Source organism: Pseudonaja textilis, chromosome 11 (genome assembly GCF_049901715.1).
Source record: "Pseudonaja textilis isolate UNSWEBS1 chromosome 11, rPseTex1.2, whole genome shotgun sequence".
Lineage (NCBI taxonomy): Eukaryota > Metazoa > Chordata > Lepidosauria > Squamata > Elapidae > Pseudonaja > Pseudonaja textilis.
In genome coordinates this window covers 8,602,987-8,627,555 of record NC_142000.1, presented here as the reverse complement: position 1 = coordinate 8,627,555, position 24,569 = coordinate 8,602,987, and the positions used below count along the sequence as shown (strand labels likewise).

The following is a 24,569-nucleotide window of genomic DNA, read 5'->3' as shown; positions in this document are numbered from 1 at the left end:
GGAAGTGGTATTTTCTTCCCATTCTCATTTATGTAATACAAAGCATTTGTTATTTTAAAGCAATAAAATCCCCTAAAGAAATATTCATAATCAATATGAACACAAAATATGGAATATATTAACTGAGTTATAAAAATGCTCATAGCATAGCACAGCAAGTTATGTATAGTTTAAAGTGTAATCAGTTCTGAAGTTGCTTATATGAGGATATAAATGATAAATAGAAGCAGTATTATTTTTAGTAAAGGCTGTAACAAAAACAATACCAGGTTTATGGCCTTTTTGGTTCTTATTATAGTTCATTAATGTAAAAACAAACAGCACATGTGCACAGTCAAGAGAGCCATCTTCTTGGGCAGTTTAAACTTCCCTTAAATGATCATTTTAAGATGTAAATAGCACATTTGTTTTGCAGGCTTGCTATTTTCTAAAAATACTTTTGATTCTACTGAATCAGGAATTATCAAATAAATTTATTATTAATCGCCTGGTCCTATTGATCAAATTTTTTATGAGATGTGCAGTTGTCATTGTCATTTCATCTGTTTTTCTCCCTCTGCTTTGTACCAATTCTACATACATATGCATACATATATACATACACACATGTATATACACACATACATATGTATGTACATACATACATACACATACATTCAAACATATATGTACAGAGAGAGAGATATTCAGAAATCTGTCAAGGAGGAATAGTTGAAATCATTGCACTGTGTGTACATAATTTTTATTAAATATTTTTTAGAATAATAAAAAATGATACAAATTTTGCAAAGGAAAAGTAAGGAAAATAACAAAAAATAATAAGTGAAGAAAAAAAGTGCAAAGATGGAAATAGAGAAGACAAAAAAAGAACAGAAAAAGTTATAAGAAGCTTCTAATCTTCACAATAGAACATATAACATAGAACAGGTATAAATACATTGATTTTTTACCCTATCTGCTTAAGGTTACAATATCATTTCTTCCTTTCCATATTGTACCCGTTTACACCCATAAATCACAAGTTCATTTTTTTCTTGGTTCAGCAGAAAGGCCATAAGGGGTTTCCATTCTGTAATGAATGTCGTTATTGTTTTTTCTCTAATCAAACAAGTCAATTTTTTCATCTCTACTAATACTGTCGTCTTCACCAACCTTTCCCCCATTGTGGGTATTTCCGAGTCTTTCCATTTTGTGCATATAATGATCATGCAGCAGTTTTTACATATAAACACAATCTTCCATAACTGTTTTCTAATTGTCTGTCCCTTAGTTCCAATAAAAAAGAGTTCTGATTTCCAATTGATATTGATTTTTAAAATTATGTTGTGTATGTGGATTGGTGCACTGATGCTTTGTTTGGTGATGCCATGAAGCCTCTTCCAGAAGTGCTCTTGATAGAGATCTCAGAACCACAATTTTCTTAAAAGTAACTGGATAAAGGATGCTTTTGTGGAAAAAAATTGATTTCTACAGTCTTGGATTGTTTTTTTTTGTCCTATGAGAAAAATCATATTGGTAATAAAAACCAATCATATTTCAAAAATAGAACCTCTGTACCTTAAGTCATATATTTCAACATGAGTCTCTTCCAGATTTGAGGGTACAAGTAACCAATAGGGGTTCTTATATAAAAGGATTAGTTATAGTAGAGCATATTGGTTTGTCTCCTTTCACATGGGAAGTTCTAAGAATAAATCTTCCACAGTTTTCATTTCATCTGAGAGGAGTGATCCCTGACAAGAATTTCATAGAATCATAGGGTTGGATGGGACTTAGGACTTTTGCCTAATACTTTGAAATTTAACCCATATCCTAGGCACAAGTCTGCTTACCATGTCATACAAATGGTTGTCCAATCTTTTCTTGAAAACCTCCATTGATGGAGCACCCACAATTCTGGGAGGCCAGCTGTTCCATTGATTGTCCCCACTGTCAGGAAATTTCTCCTCAATTCCAGGTTGGATCTCCCTCTGATGAGGTTTCCACCCATTGCTTCTTGTTGTATCCTCAGGTGCTACAGAGAATAAACTGATGCCCTTTTCACTGTGGCAGCTCTTCAAGGATTGGAAGACTGATATCATGTCTCTCCCCAGTCTTCTCTTCATTAAGTTAAACATCCCTATCTATGGAGATTCTCAGTCATCCAGGTCATGGTTGTCCCAAAAGTGCTTTTTCAAAGGGCAACTGGACTTGTCTTTGTTTTTTTCCCCTGTATGTCCAAAGTTGAGTATGCTCCCTTCTTTGACCCTTCCTACCCCGTTACATTTGCCAGGAGGAATCAGAAGAAAGCATTTCCTTTAATATAAAATGTTTCCTGTACTCTCAGAAGTTAGCAAGCATTATTAGTCAAATCATATATACTTATTTGTTAGATTTGTATCGCGCCTTAAAAATAGGTAGATTAATTTTAAATATACTTTGTCAAGTTTAAAGATTATTTCATTACTTTTGTGCATGGGTGTGCACATTGATGCACTTAATGTAATTGTAATATATTGAAATTATTTTTTTTAAAAAAGAACACAAGGTAGCTTTGATGTGGATTGCCCTTCTTTTTCTGTGGCCCAAATTGTATTTTTGAGAGTAGATTGGACTGAGAGAAAGTGACTAGTTCCAGTGTATTTAGTAACCTCTGTGACTAGTAATGGAAATGATCCTGGGTTTTCTTATCTTAGTTCAACACCATAATCAGTACCAAGGCATGGAATTTAATTGATGGTCAAAATAATAAGTAAGAAGAAAGGAAAGGAAAGGAAGGGAAGGGAAGGGGAGGAAAGGAAAGGAAAGGAAAGGAAAGGAAAGGAAAGGAAAGGAAAGGAAAGGAAAGGAAAGGAAAGGAAAGGAGGATTATCCAGTGAATCCTATTACATGTTTCTAATGGGCCAAACATTTTCCCCAAATCTTATTTAAGGCCAACTGAGAATTTAGGCCTATGGCAAAAGAATTGATCCTGGGATAAACCTCTGCTTGAGATGAAATAGTTGCATTTGATCTTCAGCTATAGCCCTTATAAAAGAATGCTTTCCAAGTGGTGGAGTATAGTTTCCTAACAATCTTTTAGTGAAGGAAGTAAACAACTCTGATCTGTGAAGGTGGACAGTAAGATTTATAATATATTTGTGCTAGCAGATTGCCAACACAACCAGCTTCTCCCTGTGGTGCTGTCTGCGTACTTGGAAAATCAATAGGGATTAACCCATGACCCCCTTCACATACTTATACTGTGGTCTGCAGTGCTTACCAATATTTCATTTATTTCACTTAAATGCTGTGGCTTGCTCAATAATAGGTAGCCTGTTCTTTGAAGCTGCTAATGTTTAAAATATAGTGATGCTTGGAATTATGATAAAAATATATATCATGGGATACAGTAAAGCCAGCAGATTTGGTTGAGCTGTTCAATGTAATGCAATGACTAACTCCGCTAAAAAAAAGGGGGGGGGGGAAATCTTCACATTTAGATAAATAAAGGAGCATAGTGTATATCAAGTGTTTTTAAATTTGGGTTCACAGATCTGAGGGGTTCCGTGGATAGATTTAATGGGGTCTGTGAACTGGAATGGGGAAAAAGTAACATATTTATTTTCACTAATCATTAACCTGAAATTTACTTTTTCATTCAATAATGTATGTAGGCAACAAAATTATGGCCTCTGAATTTCTTTTTTAAAAAACTTCAAAAATCTCACTATCTAGGATTCTTAACACACTAAAAAGGTTAATAAGTATAGACATATTTACCATATTACACATATCTTACCACATTACACATTTGCTAATATGTAATACTAGCTCGATACCCGTGCTTCGCTATGAAACTATGTGGTCGGGCTTAGTTTTGGGGGAGGAAAATAAGGGGAAAAAACTCTGCCTCTGCCTACCAGCATCCATCGGTATTCATCTGGCTAGGGTCCTGTCAATGTTTGAGAAAGTTGAAGGCTGTTTGGAAACTGAGACAGTATTTGCTGTGTGAGCAAGGAGACAGCAAGGAGCCTAGGCGTGGCTTAGCTCAACTGTTCTGTACTAAAGCTGCTTGGTGCTGTGAAACTGAAACTCCTCTCCTCTGCTTGTGTTTTGTATTTGGAACAGATTTCTTTCCAGGTGGGGAGGGGGGGTAGAACTCCTTAGCTTCAGAGCGTGTTAATAATAATAATATAGGAAATACTAACGCTCTGATGGTCATTTCGAAAAATCCTTTCTTAGTGAGCACCTAGAAGCCAAGACAAACATACGTGCCATATTTCAAGTTTGTAGGCTTTACGGTTCTGGATCATGCTGGTTCCTCTAGAAGAATTTGAGATCATTAGCCTTAATAAAGCTTGGAATAGCATCCATCATTACATCTGTAATGATGGGAAATTCGATAGGAAGACTTGTTCCTTCAGAGTAATCCATGGTAGTAGCCAGTGGATTAATGATAGCTTTTTTTAAAAGACAGTGTTTTGGAGACCATGGAATGGTGACATGAACCAAGTGCTTTCCACAGTTCCCTTTGAACATCATTTTTGTCCCTAAAACAGCTTGGAAAGCTGTTTCATTCTCACAGGTTTTAGTGGTAGCGAAACAGATCAATGATCAAACTCAAACGAGGACATATTTTAAAGTCCATGAAAATATTAAAATAAAAACACGAATGTAGAGTTGTGGATGTGTGGGGTGTGCACACTCACAGAGAGAAAGAGGGACTAGAACATGTTCAAGTGAATGAATAAAACACATGGGCATTTTTTGATATCTATATCCTTGTTCTTCTTTTGGTAAATAGTAACTCTCTCAGCTCAAGCCACCTCACAATGTTGTTGCTGTGGGGGAAAATAGGAGGGGAAAGACGTATTGGACATCTTTGCTTCCTTGAACTATTTGTAAAAATAATAAAGGGCAGGATACAAGTAAATAAATAAAAAATAAACAAATACGGTACTCCTCTTCCAGAATAGGGAAAAAAACATCAGGAGCTTTCAAAGTTAAGAGGTACAACTGGCTTTCTACTGATGCTTGTGAAACAAGCAAAGATCTGTGTGTTCCAAAAAACAAAGTACTGTGTAACTTTAGGGCTAAGATTTTGCAGCCCTGCACTGTAAACGAATCTCCCTGTTGGGTGAGGGTGAGTGGAATATTCCCCTCAGCATAAGAACGTTGCATTTGTTTATTCATATTGATTAGTATACTCCTTTTCAATTAATTTGTTCCCAGGGCACTTTGTGAAAACAGAAAGAAGTAAACAACTAAGAATAAAACAAATGCCATGAACAAGCTACCTGTCGCAAATAAAACCAGGAGTTTAAAAATGTTCAACATCAGAACTTAAAAGGAATGGGGAGAGGACCAGGGGTGGGATTCAACTGGTGTTACTGCCAGTTCAGTGACTACATTTTGCACGCGCATGCGTGTAAAAAAACCGTTAGCTGTGCCGTCCTGACAGCTGAAAAGCACTGTGCGCAGGTGCAAAGTGTTTCAAAACCATCCATTTTCCTGCTTTTTCAATCTCAACTGTGCCGCGCAAAGCAGCTGAGGTTGAAAAAGCAGGAAATAAAGGACAGGTAAGTGTCCGGGCAGGTGGGTGGGCCAAGCAGCAGCAAGCACAGAACTGATTCGGTGTCTATAGAGCCAGGCAGCATCCCATCCCTGGAAAGGACTCTACATGGGTATCAGGTAGAGCTTCATTGGCCAGGGAAGATCTTCTACAAGTAAGATAACTCTCTTAGGAGACCGAGATGACATCTGCCTTCTTTCCCCTGACGTAGACCTGTCCAGGTCCATGACGTAAAGAGATATATAATTATTGTCTTACTACAAGAATGTGGACAAAGAACATTTTACTAAAGATCAACAGAACTATCCAATGATACCAAGGATGACATTCTTTGGAATTACTAAACTGGGATGGTATAAGGTCTTGAGCAGGTGTTTGGATTAGAAGACTTACAAAGTCCTTTCCAGCTCAATGATTGCGTGTTCTATGTGTTAATGCAGGGTGCATGTTTTTTGTTTTTTTTAGGAATGTGACTGGATAAAATAAACTTTCCATTCCTTCATAATATCCAGGTTATTCAGGTTTAATTTCAGTTGCTATTTATAATACATGGACACACTTGGTGCCTTCATGCTGTTGAGATAATGTTTAGTTTAGCACAACTTTTTTTTAATCAGTTCCAACTTTTTATTGTAATTTTAAAAGCACAAAAGACAGGAAAAAAGAAGACCTCTTTTTTCCGTGGTTTTTTGAAATCTAGAGGGTTGGGATAGCAAAAAGACCTTTAATGTTCTTGCATTTGAGGGATTCAGATTTTGGGGGGGAGGGGCTGAATTTTAAAAGAGAAATTTCAGAACAAGAAAAGCAAAGCAAGCAAAACCAATATATACTAGGTTGGATTGTCAATGATATGACTTTACTCCTTGAAGGAACTTTTATGTGAACTTCCCAAGCACCCTTTGGACCAGGTGTCTTCAGTTCAGCAAGTTAGAAGTTCTATTTTTCAAGCTGAGTGAAATGATGATATAAATTCCTGAGCTGGTTTAAGCTTGAAGGATATTTTCCACACCCAGGTCCAATTGTGATAAATATATATAGAAAGAATTGGTCTGTTTTTTTTTTTAAAGTCTTCCCAGTAAACAAAATGTTACCGCAACAATACGTAACAGAAAAAGAAAAAAACCCCCTGAAAACTAGTTATCTAAACCAGGGGTCGCCGACCTTTTGGACTTCAGGGACCACCAAACTCATAATTTTAAATCCCACGGAGCAGAGACCTTGGGAAAATCCCCCAAAAAGTGTAGGAAAATTCCCCACCCCATTTTCCTACTGATCGATCATTCTATATTTGGGATCACAGGATACCATCTCCAGCTCTGTTCTCGGGGGAGAGAGAGAGAGAGAGAGAGACACTTTTGGCTTCATGCAAGGAAAGCAGCAGAAGCAGCAGAAATCTTTCTTTCTCTCCCACAAACTCTGCTTGAAAAGAGTCTTTGCTAGCTCAGCCTCTTGGAGCAGGAGGCCTTGCAGAATTCCAAAGACTCATTTGTGGTGGAGTTTGGGGGAGAGGAAGAAAGACTTTTGCTGCTTTCCTTGCATGCAGCCAAAAGCAGAAGAAGAAAGAAGTTGAAAGAAGCAGCCCGGTGGCCAGGCAAGGCACGTGGGGCATGTGGGGCAAGTCCCCCCCCTCCACCCTTTCTCCCCTCACTACTTCATGTTGTTCTCAAGGCAAGCGATGCAAGCCTTGTGTTCCCATGGGCCATGTGGGCGGTGCAGCCTTGTGTTCTTGCGCAGCCTGGATTAATTGCTTTGGGGGTGACATTTCTCTGCAGACTACTAAAATTTTCTCGTGGACCACCAGTGATCCTGGCCCACTGGTTGGCGACCACTGATCTGAACAGCGCAATGCAGTGATGATAGTTAAGTAAAATAACAGGTATGTAACAGCTGAACACTCAGTAAAGTTATTACTTGGAGCAACAATAATTTTCTTACTCAGAGACTAAAAGGAGGAAATAGGTTTCATTCTTTGTTATGCAAGCACACATATTCTCCAGAGTTTTCTGCAGTTTGGTATTGATCCTATTAGCTGTTATTTGAATGGGACAATGCACTCTGTAAGGTATTGTGCTCTACCTGGACTCTTGTTTAAATAATGTATTCATAAATTGATTAATCGTTACAGTAAGAGTTATTAGCTGCATTTATATCTGGATGTTACAATTGATGCAGTCTGGTAATCATGCATACTTAAGCAGAAGATCAGTTTCAAATTAAGAATATAACTAATAATTGTATCAGTAGAGTTTTTGCATTCGGGGAAATCAAAGCACTTAATGCAAAAGTTTTATAATGGCAATGGTGGCCATTCAAATGCCTATCTAATTTGCATAAAGTTGATCATTTTTTCTGCTTAGAATACATTCGGAATCCATTGTTGAATGCAAGAATAGAAGTGTTGATTATTAGAACATTTATTTCTGAAGATAACGCAATGATCGGAACTCTGATTCCAGAAGAAGATTCTTTTGCATGGATTTTCACATTTTCACATTTTTCTTTTACTTGGTATTCCACACTTGAGACACACACGCACACTTGACACACACAAACACACACAGGTTTTGCTTTTTCTGAACTCACGATGCAGTTTTGAATTACAGCCACATGCCCGTTTTAATGAGCACCTAGTTTGCTTTTACGGTGTGCTTTGAATTATGATAGATTTAGTTTGTTATGCTCACCTCTCTGTGTTTATTGTTTTTATCCCTCCCGTTAGACTTATTTTAAAAAAAACATTTAGGTCTTTATGTAATTTTATTCTCTTGTTTTTTTTTTCCTGCTTTTTCATCTCTTGTACTCGATTCTTATGCGGGTTTTTGATTGTAATAAAGGTTTGATTGATTGAGATAGATATTGCTAAATAGGGAGTGAAACAGAAGATATGCAGATATTATGATGCATTTATTTACTCTTCTAGCTGTAGTCCTGAGTATTCTCTCTCTCCCTCCTCTCTCTTCCCTCTCTCTCTTTCTTCCCCTCTCCCTCCCTCCAAAAACCATGAAAGACACAAGGAAGTATGATATTCAATTGAAAAGAAATGTTAACGATGTTAAAATTCTAACTAATATTAATGATAGAATTGAATTGGGATGGAATGAGTATTTTATTTACTATTGTCATATATATATATATAATTTTTTTTAAGAACATAATGTGTATTTTAAGAATGTACCAAGCAGAATTTGATTGGAAGTTATGCACTATATTGAATGTTATAATTTTAAAGGCATAAATTGAAGTTTAAATAAGAGTTGAATGGATAAAATTAAAAGCTATAAAGGTGTCATACTCCAATTAGTAACTACAGGGGAAAATTTGTTCAATGAGAAAAGATAATATGAAATGAAACAGGACAGATAAATGTATAAATATAACGATTGGAAAGACATTGAAACTTAGAAAAAGATATATAATTGAATTTAGATAGATAATTAAAAATAAAGTTGAGAAAACCAAGGGAGGGGAAAATTATGGAGAAAATATTAAAACAGTAGTAAGATATGGAATAGAACACAAAGATGAATATGAAGTTGAGTTTGTGTATGAAGAAGTGATAACCGGAGATCATGCTATTCTCAAAAAAAGATGTTTTATTTGTATTATGTTTTTGTGAAAACCCAAATAAAATTTATATTAAAAAACAACAACCAAAAACCACGAAAGACAGGTTGGGTTTCTTCTCAGAAGTTTCTTTTATTGTGCTTACCTATAGACAGAAATCTCACCAAACTAAAGCAATCACATGCATCATTAAAATATTCTGTGCAAACTAAAAGGGAGGAGCTGTCTTGACCTTCTTTCTCTCACACAAATTATCTAAACTTTGCTGTCCCTTGTTCCTCTGGGATGCAGCCTCTCCCTCCTGGGAATCCAGACTATAATCCTCCTCCCTCCCCTCTTTCCCCTCTGACAGGATTAGTATGCCCATTTCTAACATATAGGGCAGAGATTTGGAATCTGAATCCAGAATAATAAGGCTTGTTTTCCAAACTCTGTGGATGTGGCCTTTCTACTTTCAAGTGACAGAAGACATAAATTGTTACACATTTGGAAGCTAAAGATTTATCTTTAAACAACATTTGTGACAAGCTAGCTGGAAGGGTAGGCTTCAACTAAATAGAGGAATTAGGAGAGACCTCCTGACCTTGCAAGAGTTCAGATCTCGCAATTATTATCCAAAGAATTGATAGGTTCCCATCACTTTAAGTGTTCAGTCAGAGGCTGGATTGCCATCTGTCAAGAATTCTCAAAATTAGATTGCTACACTGAGCAGAGGGAGAGAGGACTGATGGTCTCTATTGTTCCTTTCACCCCCATTTTAATTAATTCAGTTGATTGATTACTCATTTAGAATTGAATCCCATTCAGCCATTTTCTGGTTTTTGCTTACACAAATCACTTTTTGTCATGCTGTCTTATTGACTTGGTGGTTCTTGGTGAAGGACATCAGTATAAGAACAAGGATGGGTTTTTTCCTCAAGAAGATTGCCATACAGGATGCTTCCAGGCTATGAAATTGGGGTGTTATGGATTCATATCATGCTAAAGTCGCTCTTTAAAGACAGACAGACACAATTGACAACCACAGTTGTTACAAACAGAACAGTTTGGGCAGACCTCTCTTTTATCATTATGCTTGGAGTAGGAGAGAAGGAGAGGAGGTAAGACATTTCGGGAGAACAGGAGAGCAGAAAAAGTGAGTTTTCTGGTCCTGCCTAGTTTTTTTCTGAACCCATATCTGTGATCAAGGAGAACTTTCAAGACTCAGCCTTAATTTGTAAGTCATTTCAAATAGTTTTAGTGAGAGCAGAAGCATAACTTCAGGCAGTTGTAGGGAACCAGAAAAGAAGACAATGTGTCAGCCTTTCAGAAAACCTCCACTCCAACAAATAACTCCGAGAGCTAAAAGTTCTTTTTTTATTTGAGTACATCTGCGGAACATCTGGGGAATCCCAAATCTGAAAGTTCCAGGTTTCGTTGCAATAAGTAAAAAAAAATTACAAATCCACCCCCTGCACCCATCATCACATCACTTGCCCAAATCACCATCCGTCCCAACTTGAGACTTTCTCTCACCCAAGTGCAGAAATAACATGACCTTGACTTAGAAGAAGAATGCTACTATGTCTAACCACATACACTCCCTCCTCCCATTTTCCTAGGCTCAAGAATGTGGCAGTGTGGAAGTGTCTGGTGCTAATATGGCTTCCAAAGTTGACACAATGTTTGCTTTCTGGTAGTGTGAGACAAGCTGGAGAACGATGAAGATCTGGTTCATTGGACCAGCAACTCCAGCCTTCTGGCTACTTTTCTTATACAGCTGGGTGGTAATCATTCTTGCTTTGTACTGAGACTCTACACGTCAAGTGAATTTTTGCAGCAGGAATGCAGGGTTACTTCTGTCTGTTGATTCTCTAGCCTGATGAACCCTTTTGAGTTTAACTGGTGTGGAAAGGCAGACACCAAAATGGTCACGCAAACCTCGGTATCTGCATTCCCATCAAAAGGAATGACAAGGGGCGAGGGAAGGAAGGAGAAACACGAGGTCAGGAAAGCTTTCTCCATACTTAGTTGGAAAGCCATTTGATTTCACGGCATGCTCTTTCTGCTTCATAAATTCTCCTTTAAACATTCAACAGCCTGCTAAATTAATATATACTGTGTTCTTTCTTTAATGGGCAGAGAGAAAACTTGTCTCCCAGCGATGCATTTGTTCAGATCTGCTTTGAAAAGGTGCTGCCTGCCGTGTGTGAGGGACATCTGCTCACAAACGAAGGATTGTGCTTTTGATTTGGAGCTGCACCTTCTCTTTAAAGGCTGGCTGAGGATGAAAGGAACAGATTCATCTGCTGCCCCTTCCCTTCACCCTATTGCACCCCCCAAAACCATGTGGCTTTACCCATTACGGAGACCAAAACCATCTCATGCAATTGTGCCGAGCTGCCCTATTTATCTATTTAATTCATTTCAGCCAGAGTTTTTCTTGATAGTTTTGTTTTCCTTTGCTTTAACTAAGGGATGAAAGAAGTGAGAAAGATTTAAGATGAGTCCGTCCATCCATCCATCCATCCATCCATCTATCCATCTATCCGTCTGTCCGTCTTTTTGTCTCTTAATTATTTGTGCATATCCCTATCAAACAAGGCTTTCAAAAGAATTGTTAGGAAGATATGATCTATTTTCCATGATATACAATATCCATCTAAGTTTCTATAGTGATCTTCCCCACCTATCAGACTGCTGCATAATGATGGATGTTGGCCTGAGAAGTCATAAACCCGTCATAACTGAGCACTTTGGTTTACCAATAAGAGAAGGTTGTGCTACAATAATGACATTGGACCACTGGTTTCTTATGATCACTGTTTCTTTGGTTAAGTTCTCTGACTTTCAAGGTCAAAAGAAGCAGGGCATAACCTTCCTTTTTTCCTTATTCCTTTTGAAAAAATATATATAATTAAACTAATGAGACCCTCAATCTACCCTAATTGTGGTATCTTTATTTTATTTTGTGTGGCATACCAATATGCAGCATAGTGCATAAAATTCCCAGAAACAGAATACAAACTATGAATCAGAATAAGAAACCACAGAGCTGTGAATTATTTTAAAAACATGCAGTACCAGTGATGAATAAAATTATGAATAAAATTAAACTTTGTTTGAGCAGTTAGTGGCATATGAAGCATAAGGGACGAATAGAGCCACATTTTGATATGTTATTTTTCAGTAAGATAATAATAACAGTACGGAGCAACTATGCATTTGAAATGTAGGTAGGTTTTAAGGGTAGATATTTGTGCTCTTGTGAGGTTTGGATGTGATAGTTGGCATGAATTGCATGGAAGATATTACCTAGTTGGGTAATGTAATGTCTTCAAGCAAATCCTGAGGGTGCACCAAGAACTTCACAGTTCATCTTTGAGCTACCGATAATTCTCTTCTATTGGAATCAAATGCACTTTGCTAGAATTTACCCAGATTGGTATAACTTCCTGTAATGGCACAGTTGAGGGAGTAATTTCCAAGGAATAAGTTAAACATTTCCTCTCCTTTTGCTGGCCCATTTAAGACTGGGAACCCTTTGCTGTATTTTCCTGGAAGGCAATGTGGACATACTACTTCTATCTGCAAAGAGTTAATGATGGATGCAGTTCTGATTCAGATGCAATTTCCATAGAAATACTTTGGTCTGCTGCAAATGTTGGTCCTATCATATTTCTTCCCTTTTGAAATATGAATGCAGGGAAAAGAGATACATATTATTTTGCTGCAAATACTGGAGGGGATAACGTATAAAAAGCAATAATGCTTACTCTTAGGCATTACTTTAACTGCACCTTTATTTGCCCTAATTATAGTTGGGCAAACTTTTAACGAAGGCTATTTCGCCTGTACCAAAGATCAGCCTGACTAGAGATTGCAGTGGTTTCATTTTAATTTTTGAGCCAGTTAAATGGGGTTTTGTTTTCTTTCATGAAACTCAGATACATCCTTCCTTGAATTAATGACAAGAGTCTCTCTCTCCCTCTCTCTCTTTTTGCCATATCCATTTCAGCTTCCAGTTTTATTGCTTGCGTTCTTTTTCAATCAAAAGCAACCCCCATTGGTGTCTCCCTCAAGACTTCAAGATACATAATGAAAATGTAAAGCTTCTATTTCTGATGAAATTCAATGGTGAAATTCCTGTTACGTTTCTCTTTCTTATAGGAAAGATTCCTTTACTCTGGAGAGGGGAACTGAGAATTCTGACAGGCCTGAAGTTTGCAAAGTAACAATGCCTGGATGAGGCATGATGAACCACGTATGAGTGATCTTACAGGCCGTTAGATTTTTAAATCTCTCTAGTGTTTACATTTGTGATGGGATTGTCGTTTTGTTGCATAACTGCTCTCATCAGTGTGGGTAACAGTGAACATCTGTGGCTGTTGCAAAAGTGGGTACAGTCCATTGTCCATTTCTGGAATGTCTAGGAAAAAAAGTCACAGAAAGCGATTTTGAAGAACCAATCAGGATTGGATCTGCTTAGTACTTAACGGTAAAAGGGAAATCACCAGGAAACTCCTAAGCCTGCAGGCTAAACCAGGAAGCTAATTTTAAAAACTTGGAAGAACAAAATAGTAACTACTTCCATGCTGTCAGCAAGAAAAGTGTCTATGAATCATTGAAGATTCAACTTAAATCAGAGGAGATTTGACTTTATATAGCAAAAATAGTGTTGTTGTTTTTTAATTACAAGGTTTCCAGTCCATTCTCTGATACGTTCCATGACCATACACACAAAGCTTGTTCTTTTGCTTAATGACAGTTGTAGAGAAAGTTTGGATGTTATTTTAACTTTCCAACTTTCTTAGTTTTTATCGTGAAACCGGTACACAAATAGCAATGCAGCCATCCTTCAATTCAGTGTTCTTCTCCACATTTCGTAATGTAGTTACCTTGCAAATCCTTCTAAAATTCTTCTAAAAAAGATATCCCTAGAAATATGGTATAGAATAACTGGCTTGAAATATGCTACAGAATAACCGGCTTGATTCACTGGGTGTTTATTCCTCTGGAGTTACCTGCAGTCCCCCAATCTGATTTGGTGTAGTTCACAGAACTTCCTTTGAATATGAAATTTTGTAGCACAATGTCTGACAAACATTGCTGTAGCTGGGAAACATGCAAAAAATGTAGCATATCTTCTTAAAAAACTTAAACTGGCAATGTTCCTTCCCAAGTAAGAAGACTAAAGAATGAGTCAGGATAGAATAGGAATAGGAATAGGAATGAAACAGAATGGAACAGAACGGAACAGAACAGAAGAGAACAGAATAGAACAACAGAGTTGAAAGGGACCTTGTAGGTCACCTAGTCCAACCCCCTGCTCAGGCAGGAAATCCTATACCATTTCAGACAAATGGTTGTCCAATCTCTTTTTCTCTTTAATCTCTTGTATTGGAGGGTGCAATGATCTTGTCTGAGGCTGATGGTGTTTATTTTCACTTAATCTTCATGACTTTCTGATTATCTAATAGAAGAGAATATATGTAGCTCAGGGTTTAAGCAAGAAACAATAGCTTAATCCAGGACCTCCCAAGGAGAAAACCATATCTACCACCAACAGCGGGAGGAAAAGCTACAGTATATAAACAGAAAGTGAAAAGCCACATTAGTCAACGCTGATGATATTATCTAGATGGGCAATGAGATATTTGCAAGCAAACAACCCAGCTCAGAGAGCACAAAGGACTCCACGGATCTCCAACTATATCATGGTTGGCGATGATGCTGGGGATAATGGTGATAATGTTAATAAAAAAATAGAGAAAGCAACAGAAAATGAAAAAGCCGAAACAGAGAAGCACCTACCATATAATACTTTAGATGTAACAATTGTTGAAAGACAAAAAAAAGTCCGGATAGTGGACATGACAGTACCCGAACAGAGCAGAATAGAAGAGATAGAATTGGGGAACATCACGAAATACAAAAGCCTGCAAAAATAAAAGTAGAACAATTGTGGCAAAAGAAAGCAAAGATAGTACCAGTAGGAATAGGCCCCTTTGGTGCAATCCAAAACACCTGGAGCAACATCAGCATTGACAAAACCACCGTCAGTCAATTGCAAAAGATAGCTTTGCTGGAACGGCTGACATCCTGCAATGAGATATTTAATACCATCGAACAACAACATCCGCCTATCCCAGAATTTTGGGAAGGACTCGCTAGGTGGATAAAAATGCCAAATCCAGTCTAAACATTTGCCAGGCTATGTGACTAACCATGTGATTATGATTGTACAGATGAACAAGAGTGTGTTTGAACATGATTAGCTTGAATATTTAGAACTATCTTGTTGCTTCTCGTTTCCAACCTTCATATTAAATCCAAGGTGAATGAATCATGGGTATTTTATTTACAAAATAATGGGGGAATGGAAAGCAGTGAGAACTATGGTTATGAAGGGGACAAAATTAAAATAAATGTTTGTATATTACTCTGGGAACTAGTTCTCATAAGACAAGAAGAAAATAACTTGATCTCAGACTAGTACATAAGTAAGATGACCCAAAGGGGCGTGGCACAAAGGCAACACAGTCAAATAATAAGAATCCTTTTATTATTTCCAACTTTGCCCCCATTGTCCAGGTTACCTTGTGGCTGGAGAAAAACACTCCCAGGAACAGCCTTTGACTACAGAAAATTAAGTCCAAAACAGGGTAAACACAAACTGTAACTTTAAGGCCAATCAAGCCAAACTGAAGTTTGGCAGGGCAGGAGCAAAAAATTCAGACTTGAAGGCATGGCAAAGCTCACACGATTGGGAAGATGCCAGGAACTCAGATAAGCAATGACAATACAAGATAAAGTCACATTTGCTCCCAGCAGCCCGCCGCATGCAGCCTGCTTTTCTTATCAACTGTCTTCCCAGCTGTGTCTAATGAAGGGAATCAGGGCCTTTTCCTCCCCCATAAGCCATGCAACTCTCGTGCTGTCTTCTCTGTTCCTCCCTGCGTGCCTTGGATTGAAGAGTGGGGTGGGCCTGGTTCTTTCACTGAACTCCCTCTCCCTTGTTCTACCTCTTCCCTGCCAAGCCAGATTTTGCCCTTCCCCAGCAAAATCACTCCCATTCCTTGTCAGCTGTTTGTCTTCCTCCCCAGATTCAGATTTTGACAAGGGCATGACAATGAGCAAAGCAAGAACCAGGTGCAAACCTCTTCTGCTGAAAAAGGTGTGTGTCTAGTTTTCCTTCCATTTCTGGAAAGAGATAAAAGACAGACAGACAGACAGACAGATTATTGATTTCCAACGAAATAGGACTTTCATTTGAGACACTCACCAGACTTCTTTCATTATAGCTTCATTAATTTCTCTACAATAAATGTGATTATCAGATTAGATTCAGTCTCTAAATGCATGTTGTACCTGTTTCCAGAGGAGTCTTCCTATTACAAGGCAGAATCTTGTTTCTACAAAATGCACAGAACTTTTCTTATCAAAACATTGCTAAGTCTTGACCAAACTCACCCCCTGCCTTCCTGTTTCTAATGATTCCAGTTATATCTTTTTTATTATTATCTCTTTTATTCTTTAAACATGAAACTCAGTCAACTGAACATTTAAAAATGTATCACAGATACCAATTACTGGTGCTAATGGGTTGTAGGGGTTGCTCCCAGTGTCCTAAGTATCAACCAAGTATCTTCTTAAAATATACGATGTTCCGAGTTAGTGCAGTTTTTTGCAGTTCCGCTGGTGTTATAGTAGGAAGCTGCAATTTCATTGTTGTTGTTATTGTTATTATCATCATCATCATCATCATCTCAAAGTAGCAAAGCAAAGAGAACATGCTGCTAAGGAAGAACCTGCAGTGATAACAGTTTTTCTTTTTTAAAAATAGTTTTTATTGTGGTCTGTGCTAATTCCTCTATTTGAATGGATTGGTGATTTCAATGCCTGTTTCATTTCAGCTGCATGGACAGCCTGTGAGGTAACAGCTGCTTTGCATTAGAAAAACAACATGCTTTGAGCTGAAAAAAATAACAATAAAATCCCTGGAATTTTGAATAGGCGCTGATAACACAAAGAGACTGTTTTCTTTTGCAAGTTCCTCCTTTTTTCATCCTCCTTTTTCTTTTCCTTTCCCCCTTTTTCCCAGTTCAACTGTTGGGACTGGTTGCACTTAGAGCACAGTAGGAAGAGAGGCAAAGAATTCAGTTATAAGTTTGGATCAAAGATTTGATCAACACACAAAAGGGAAGAAACTTTCACAACAAACTCAGTTGTGACTAGAATATTTTTGCAAACCATGCTGCGTAGCCTTCATCTTTTATATGATTCCACTATTTAGGGTTATGTTTATTGTCTATGACATTCACGCTAATGGCCAAACTTGTTTGATGACTTTGGATTTCAGATATATAAAGTATTAGACCACATCATAATTCTAGAACTGACTTTTTAAGGCTAGGAACCTTTAGAATTTGTCTCAACACTTATTCTTAACAACCACCAGGGGGCATTGTGGCTTAATTGTCATTTGCAGACTCCCAGGTTTATCAAAAGAATTCCTCTGCAAAATGCACATTTGTAAATTTATATCAGGAAGAATCCAATTTTTTGTTATTTTTTATTTTAAAAATGAATCTAAACTAGTATGTTTACATTTGCAGTCAGATTTGCTGAATGAATTTGGATAGTCACAGGACCCAAATCACGTTTTTATTCATCAATATATTTTTTTTCTGAAGCAAGTCTCAGAATTAAATTAATTTGCAGAATTAAGCAAAATTAAATGTTTGAATTAGCGATGGATCGGGCCACCTTTTCATATTTCAATTGCATTCCATGATGGGTATAGCTTGGGAAAGGCTACTGTAGTAAGTGAAGGGTAAAAAAGCTAAATCTGAGGTGTAAGTTAGTTTTTTGGGGGCTTAATAATGCCAATCTTGTGTGTATGTATATGTGTAAAATTAATGCTGGCTGTTTAAATTCTCTATCCTATTTTTGTTTCAATCTACTATTGTCAAGCTTACTTATTCTAGTTAAACTTTATTTATTCACGTCTATACACAAGAATCTAGTCAACTAATAATTGATCTAGATAAGAGTCAACAGAATTCAAGGGGAATTGGGCTTAAGAGTGTTTTTGTGGGAGTATAATGATTCTAGACTAATTCCTCTCTTGACTCCGACCCCAGGCTCTGCATGTGTTTGTCTTATATGTGTGCATTTATCCTTTATTAATATTAGACTTTTCCCAGCATTAGGATAGCTGAAACAAGAGCTTCTTCCCCCTTACTCCAAACAGACAACAGCCCTTAAAAAAATCTCCAAAAACTACTGAAGACTCAAAAGTTGGCAGTCTAATACAAATGCTTGTGCAAAACAAGACCAAGACATGCATGCAGAGAAAGAGTGGATTTGGGAAATGAACGACAGCGATACATTCAACCTTTTTTTTCCAGAGAATAAGATGACAGGTAAAGTGAAATCTTTCTTGAAGTTACCCCCAGCACATCTCAAATAAAGATTCTCTGAACTTTTAAGGAGACAATGCAAAATTAGTTAAAGCACAAGACTGTTGAAAGAGTCTTGAAAACCAGTTTGCTCAGCACTGAAATAAGTTGGATTTCCCATACTCTGCAAGTTATCTTCCCCCCTGCTTCCATTTCTCCAGTCAGAAAGAAACAAAGCACCCAAATTTCCAGACGATTGTATATGGAAGTACTTGCTCCTCTGTTGTTGACAAATAAATAGATTGTGTATATTTATGAAATCTGCTAAGAGCTGTTCAAAGTTAACAATATTTTGTTGGAGAATTGTTTAATTTGCTTCTGCTTAAAATTACTTTAAAGCAGTAACTAGGGAAACATTTCTGTCTTCTAGATCCCCAACAGTTTATTTATTTTAAATCTCTACCATCCTTTCATCCAAAGTGGGTGGGTGGAGAAATCTTCCTAGTGTTCAGAAGCTTGCCAGCTGGAACAAAAGGAAACTGCAGCGATGATATTCTAACTGCTTACATATTCTGGTATATTTCTTGTTATTCTACTTGAGTGTCTCATTCAGGCAGAGGTTGCCAATAAAGTTTATTGTAGGCGCTAAGTGTCAATATGTGTAGTACCCCCTGCCTAGGGTGCTTGTAATTAAAATGCCACAGATAGTCTGGGAGAAGCATGAAAATTTGATAGCAAATTGATTTCAGGTTCATCTTGAAATTTGTCCTCAGCTGGACTCAATTACGCTGGCAGAGACTGGATGGCTTTTGTCAAAAGGGTTTTCTGGGAGGAGAGACGGGACTGAATATTAAATGCAGCCCTACTTATGACAATTTGCTTTGAACAGAATAGACTTATTTAGAATAGAATTCTTTATTGGCCAAGTGTGATTGGACACACAAGGAATTTGTCTTGGTGAAAATGCTCTCAGTGTACATAGAAGAAAAGATACATTCGTCAAAAGTCAAGAGCCATAGGTACAACACTTAATGATAGTCATAGAGTACAATAAGCAATCAAATCATACTAGGATATAAATCGTAAGGATACAAGCGACAAAGTTCCAGTCATACAGTCACAAGTGGTGGGTGGATGGGTGATAGGAGTGATGAGAAGATGAATAGTAATACTAGTGCAGACTTTGTAATAGTTGAACAGTGTTGAGGGAATTATTTGTTTAGCAGAGTGATGGCTTTCAGGAAAAAAAAACCTGTTCTTGTGTCTGGTTGTTCTGGTGTGCAGTGCTCCATAGCGTTGCTTAGTTCAACAAGCCTCAAATTGCCTGGATTTTGCCTTTATTATTTTTTGAAACCTCAGGTTAACAGCTTCTGATCTTTGGCTGCTTTGAATGTGCAAATGAGTTTTGAGGAAGTTTGTGGAATGTAACTGAAAAATAGGTTTTGTAATATCAAACCCTAATGTCAGAAGGGTAATGTCTAGAGCCCTGATCTATAGATTGAAATTTACTACAGGTGCCTTTTTTAAAAAAACAGATAAAATTTACATGCAGACTTCTTTAAAATATTTTGTTTAATTGTTCCTTCTCCTTTTGTCTCTTCTTCCCCTTCGCTCCACTTCCCTATTTTTATTCCTTAAAAGCTTCACAATTTTAAGCATAAACAGAATACTAATTGTCATTGTTTTCAACATATTCTGTGTAAACAAAATTGAAAGCAATGACTTAGAGAGCTCTTTCCAACATGGCAGCCAATCCATTGGCATCCTTGTAACGTATTAAATCCATGCATGGAAAGTTACCTGATGAGTTAAAAACTGTGTGCAAAAAAAGGTTGAAACATTTTTCACCACAAAACCTGAACAAAAACGCCATAAACTAGCTTCATAATACAGTCTGGATTTGATTTAGCATGATATGTGAAGCCATTCCAAGCAATTACCTATGGCTTACAAATCCCATTAAACAGAATCATGGTAATTGCACTAACATAACATTTGGTATCAGGCTAACTCAAGCTGATACTTTAGCATGGAACAGGCAGCCTGAGTCAAGAACCAGCCATTTCAGGACAAAGCTTGTATTTATGAGAGAAAATTCCTATCCATTCTCAGGACATTTTGCCATTCAAGATGGATGTCCCAGAGTTGAAATGAAGAGATAACAGTGGGGAGATCCCGTTGCTTTAGGCATTCATTTATTCCCATCTGTTTGAAAGATATGTATTTACTCGAAAGGAAGACAATTCCAGATTTGACATAAAACCTTCCCAAAAGAGAAAAGAAATAGAAATGATTGCAAGCTATTATCTTGTGCGATCTAGAACATCTTTATTGTCTCAGAGTGATGGACTGCAGCTAAAACTAACTCTCGGGCTTCCCTTTCCCTCACCCCAAAATAAGTATTCGATAAATTGAAATCTTTGAAAATGGTTGTGATTTTGTTAAGCAAACTAGTATTCAGACTTTAATGCTCTGTGGATTATTCTTGATCCTTTTTGAATTTATATCATTTAACTTGAAGTTCTTTTCCTTCCTTCCACCATAAAGAGGTAGGAGTGGGAAGAGAGGCTGATAGGGATACACCCTAGAAGAATCTGCACGGCAGTCAGTCAGGCAGGCAAAATATGTGAGATAAACGTTTTTGTAGCTTACACTCAGTAAAACAGATACACTGTGCTAGTTAAATAGTTTATTCCAGTAATAGTTTTAGCATCGTCAAAACAGTCCATATATCATTCACTAATTCAGTCCGTCCGGGGATTATTCAGTTGCAAAGTCCAGTGTCGAAAAAGAAGTCAGTAAACTTACAAATATCAGTCCAGTAATATATCTCCTCTCAGTAGAAATATGAAGAAGTCAAACCTCCTTTCTTCCTTCAGCATCAGGGAACACGCAGTTAGCACACCATCAATCCATCAAACCATCAATCGTCAGCAATCAGTCAGTAATCCAGCAGGTTCTCTTGCTCCCTCTTATGGTGGTTTCACAACGCACCCAAAATTATGTGCTTTGCAGTTTAAAGTGACACACACTTAAACTTGCTATCATAGTTTATATATATTATTTTACCCAAACTACGTTAGGTAACCTTGTTATTCCTAACAGAGGCTGTACATTGGAAAAGTAGAAAATGGAGAAGAAGAAATTGGATAGAGATGATGCAACTGGACAGGTACAAAATTTGATCCAAGTTTCAAAAGCATCTACACTTTCTGCAAGTGTAGATTTTTTTTTTTAAAAAAAGAAATGGGTCACAGGGTTGCCAATTTTGGAGATACCTGATCTATAGAGATGCAAATAGTTGCTTTAGTTTCTAAAGTATTTATAGGTGAAGAACAATAAAGGAAACTGCTGAGAAGTAACTCGGGTTGTCGTTTTGAAATGTGGTCCTTGGTTTTCTAAAAAAGAAAAAAAAAAGTATGCCCAGATCTGAAATGGTATAGGATTTCCTGCTTGAGCAGGATATTGGACTAGACAATCTTGAAGGTCCCTTCCAACTCTGTTATTCTGTTAAGCAACTGTAGCTTGGAATGCTTTGTTCTTAAAAACTTGGAGGGTAATTGCTTGCTAGGTTTATTTAATCCCTTATGTGATGTTTTCCCTACACTTGAATAATATTTGCAACGAGGCAAGTTAATCTCTCTGCCTGTCCAAGGATGGACTCTGTTTTTTTATTATACTCACATTATACTGTAGATGAAATTATTATTTTTCAGTTCCAGTAGCATCTGTTTAGTATCTGCTACTATAAGATCACCAGCACACTTTTCCTGTGGCTTATTCAAAGGGCGAAAACCATCTTCCTTTTGAGTAAATGTGGCACTATATTTCTGTGTTGCTGAATTAAAGAGTAAGACACCTATCTGTATTTGCAAAATAATGATGAACAATAAATACCATGTGGTATTCACAGCAGGGGGCCCTCTGAACAAAAACTGGAAGCATAGTAGGAGGGATTCTTCATAACAAAATGTTTAATATTGTGCTAGGCTAACCTGTGGGAAGCTGATTGCTGACCGATGAGATTATTAAACCAAGCAGTGTTATTATTTTAGCTTGATCAAATAAAAGCTCGCATCGAAGGATGTTGCCCTTTCTGAGATCTGAAACATCTTAATGGACAAATTGTTCCACAGTAACTTGGCTGAATCCAAATTAATGTGAGATGAACATTTAGATGGAAGAATGCGTAACTTAATTTTGGAGGAGGACATGCCCTGTTAAAAAGAAGATTTTTTTCCCCCTCAAAAGGAATAAAATGAGAAGGGCGTACAATAATTTGAAGGTGGTTAAGTGTGAGATTTGCTATGTTGACAACATTAGGCCTTTAAATAAGGGGGGAATGACCTTTCCAGAGTCATCTTCGGGGGCAAAGGGAGGTAAGAAAATCAAGATGGCGGCAATGACCATGTGTTCAAAGAAGCTGTCCCTTTGTACGTATATGTCTTGACCATTTAAGGGAGGCAAGCTGTAGCCTCATGATTGTCATAGATGACTTCTTTGATTCTTAGCCATTCCTGTAGATACGACCTTTTCTTAATTTTTTAAGATTGTCCCAGTAATTCTTGACATCCTCCAAAATAAATTCACATCATCTAGATGTACCTCTGGTTCAGAGGATCTTGGCTTTTTAAAGGAGAGAGTTCTTCTCAGAAGCGTTTTCGCACATAGCATATTGAATGGTGAACAAGAGAGAGCTACTTTTAACATTTACGGTATCTTCTATCCTGGACAGACAATGACTACCCAATATAGAATTCACCCTTCTTATTAATCGCTTGATCTAACAAGTTATATTCGGTTTTTGAGCTTTGAGCTTTGTCAGTTGATTGCTCTTTTAATCCTCTAATCTCCTTACTTCCTACATGTTATAATTATTTACAGTATGTCTATCTTTCTAATCTTCTCTATAATTATATTTCTTATAAAGCTAGATTATCCAACATTCTTGTAATACATGCATTTTACTCTATAGCTAGTGTTGTTTCTATGTTGTGCTATCTTCCCTTTTTGTCCAAAGCTGTTATATGACCTCCAGATCTCTTCTGGACTGTTAGAGAGACATCCGCGGCAGGGTATCATTGCTCTGTTCCTGTGTCTGATTAATATTTAATCAGCCAAGGGAGGAAATAGTATTTATCCCTTAGCAATCTTACAAAGTATCTGAACAGATGAGACACCTTTCTAGCTTTGGTTATATGTAAGTGGAGGTGATATTGCAGAACTGTTTCAAGTGAAACTAACTATTTTCAGGAATCTGGTAAAGATTTGATATTACCCAGGAAAGGTGGTTTATATTTTTATATTAATGTAGACTTGTAGCAGCAATACAATATATTGCCTATTAATTAATAAAAAATATACCACCTGTTAATTTCAGTGTGAGTTAATAACCTTTACCCTTAAACCTTAAATCATCTTATAGATGTAACTAAAACAGACCATGAAGATTTTTTTCTGGTTCAAAATTGTATTAGCTTTGGATTTATTTCTGTTTAAAGTTATTAACATGGTATTAGACAACTGCAGTAAAGAGCAAGGAAGGCCCTGTTAAATAAAGACACATTCAATCTAGCATGTTGTTTCTTTTCCCATAGAAGATCCACCTGGATGGAAATTGACCGGAAAGGTGTGTGTAGAAACATAACAAACATGTAAAATATGAATAGGTAAAAGATGGCAGCTTCGTGATGTACTGCTTTGGTCTCCTGTTCCTCCATTGTTTTTAGTGAGAAGTAGAAAAATTCTTTTTCTATAGTGGCCAGCAGATGGTCAGTCTGTCTTCCTGATGTTAATAAAGATGGAAGTCTTTTCTCTCTACAGATTGGTCACTGTGATCCTGAATAGAGAAGGCTTCCAGATCTTAGAACTTCTTGAAGATAATACAGCACTGGTACAGTTGTTCCATAGGATAGAAGAAGGAAAACTCATTTTTTTTGGCTTTTTAAAAAGCTAGAGAAACCCTGGTTTAAATGAATGCTCTACATTTCTGTTTGCATTCAGGATACTGCAAGATTCTTTGTTCTGCCAAAAAATTCTAAAATGGTAAAACATTTAAGAAGCAGTAGCTGCAGAGGCTGAAAGATAGA

The 24,569-nt window shown here is 37.1% G+C and overlaps 1 protein-coding gene across 5 annotated transcripts in view; it reads left to right on the top strand.

Moving 5' to 3' along the window:
* WWOX (WW domain containing oxidoreductase) overlaps window positions 1–24,569 on the top strand; it is a 546,547-nt gene that overhangs the window by 156,088 nt on the left and 365,890 nt on the right. Inside the window, exon 9 of one of the 5 annotated variants that reach the window (XM_087940562.1) lies at window positions 11,219–12,180. The exons of the other annotated variants lie outside the window; for them this stretch is intronic. Within the exon in view, the coding sequence (XP_087796688.1) occupies window positions 11,219–11,326 (108 nt within the window). The 3' untranslated portion in view covers window positions 11,327–12,180. Of the gene's footprint in view, window positions 1–11,218; window positions 12,181–24,569 lie in introns of those variants that run through there. 5 annotated transcript variants of the gene reach the window in all.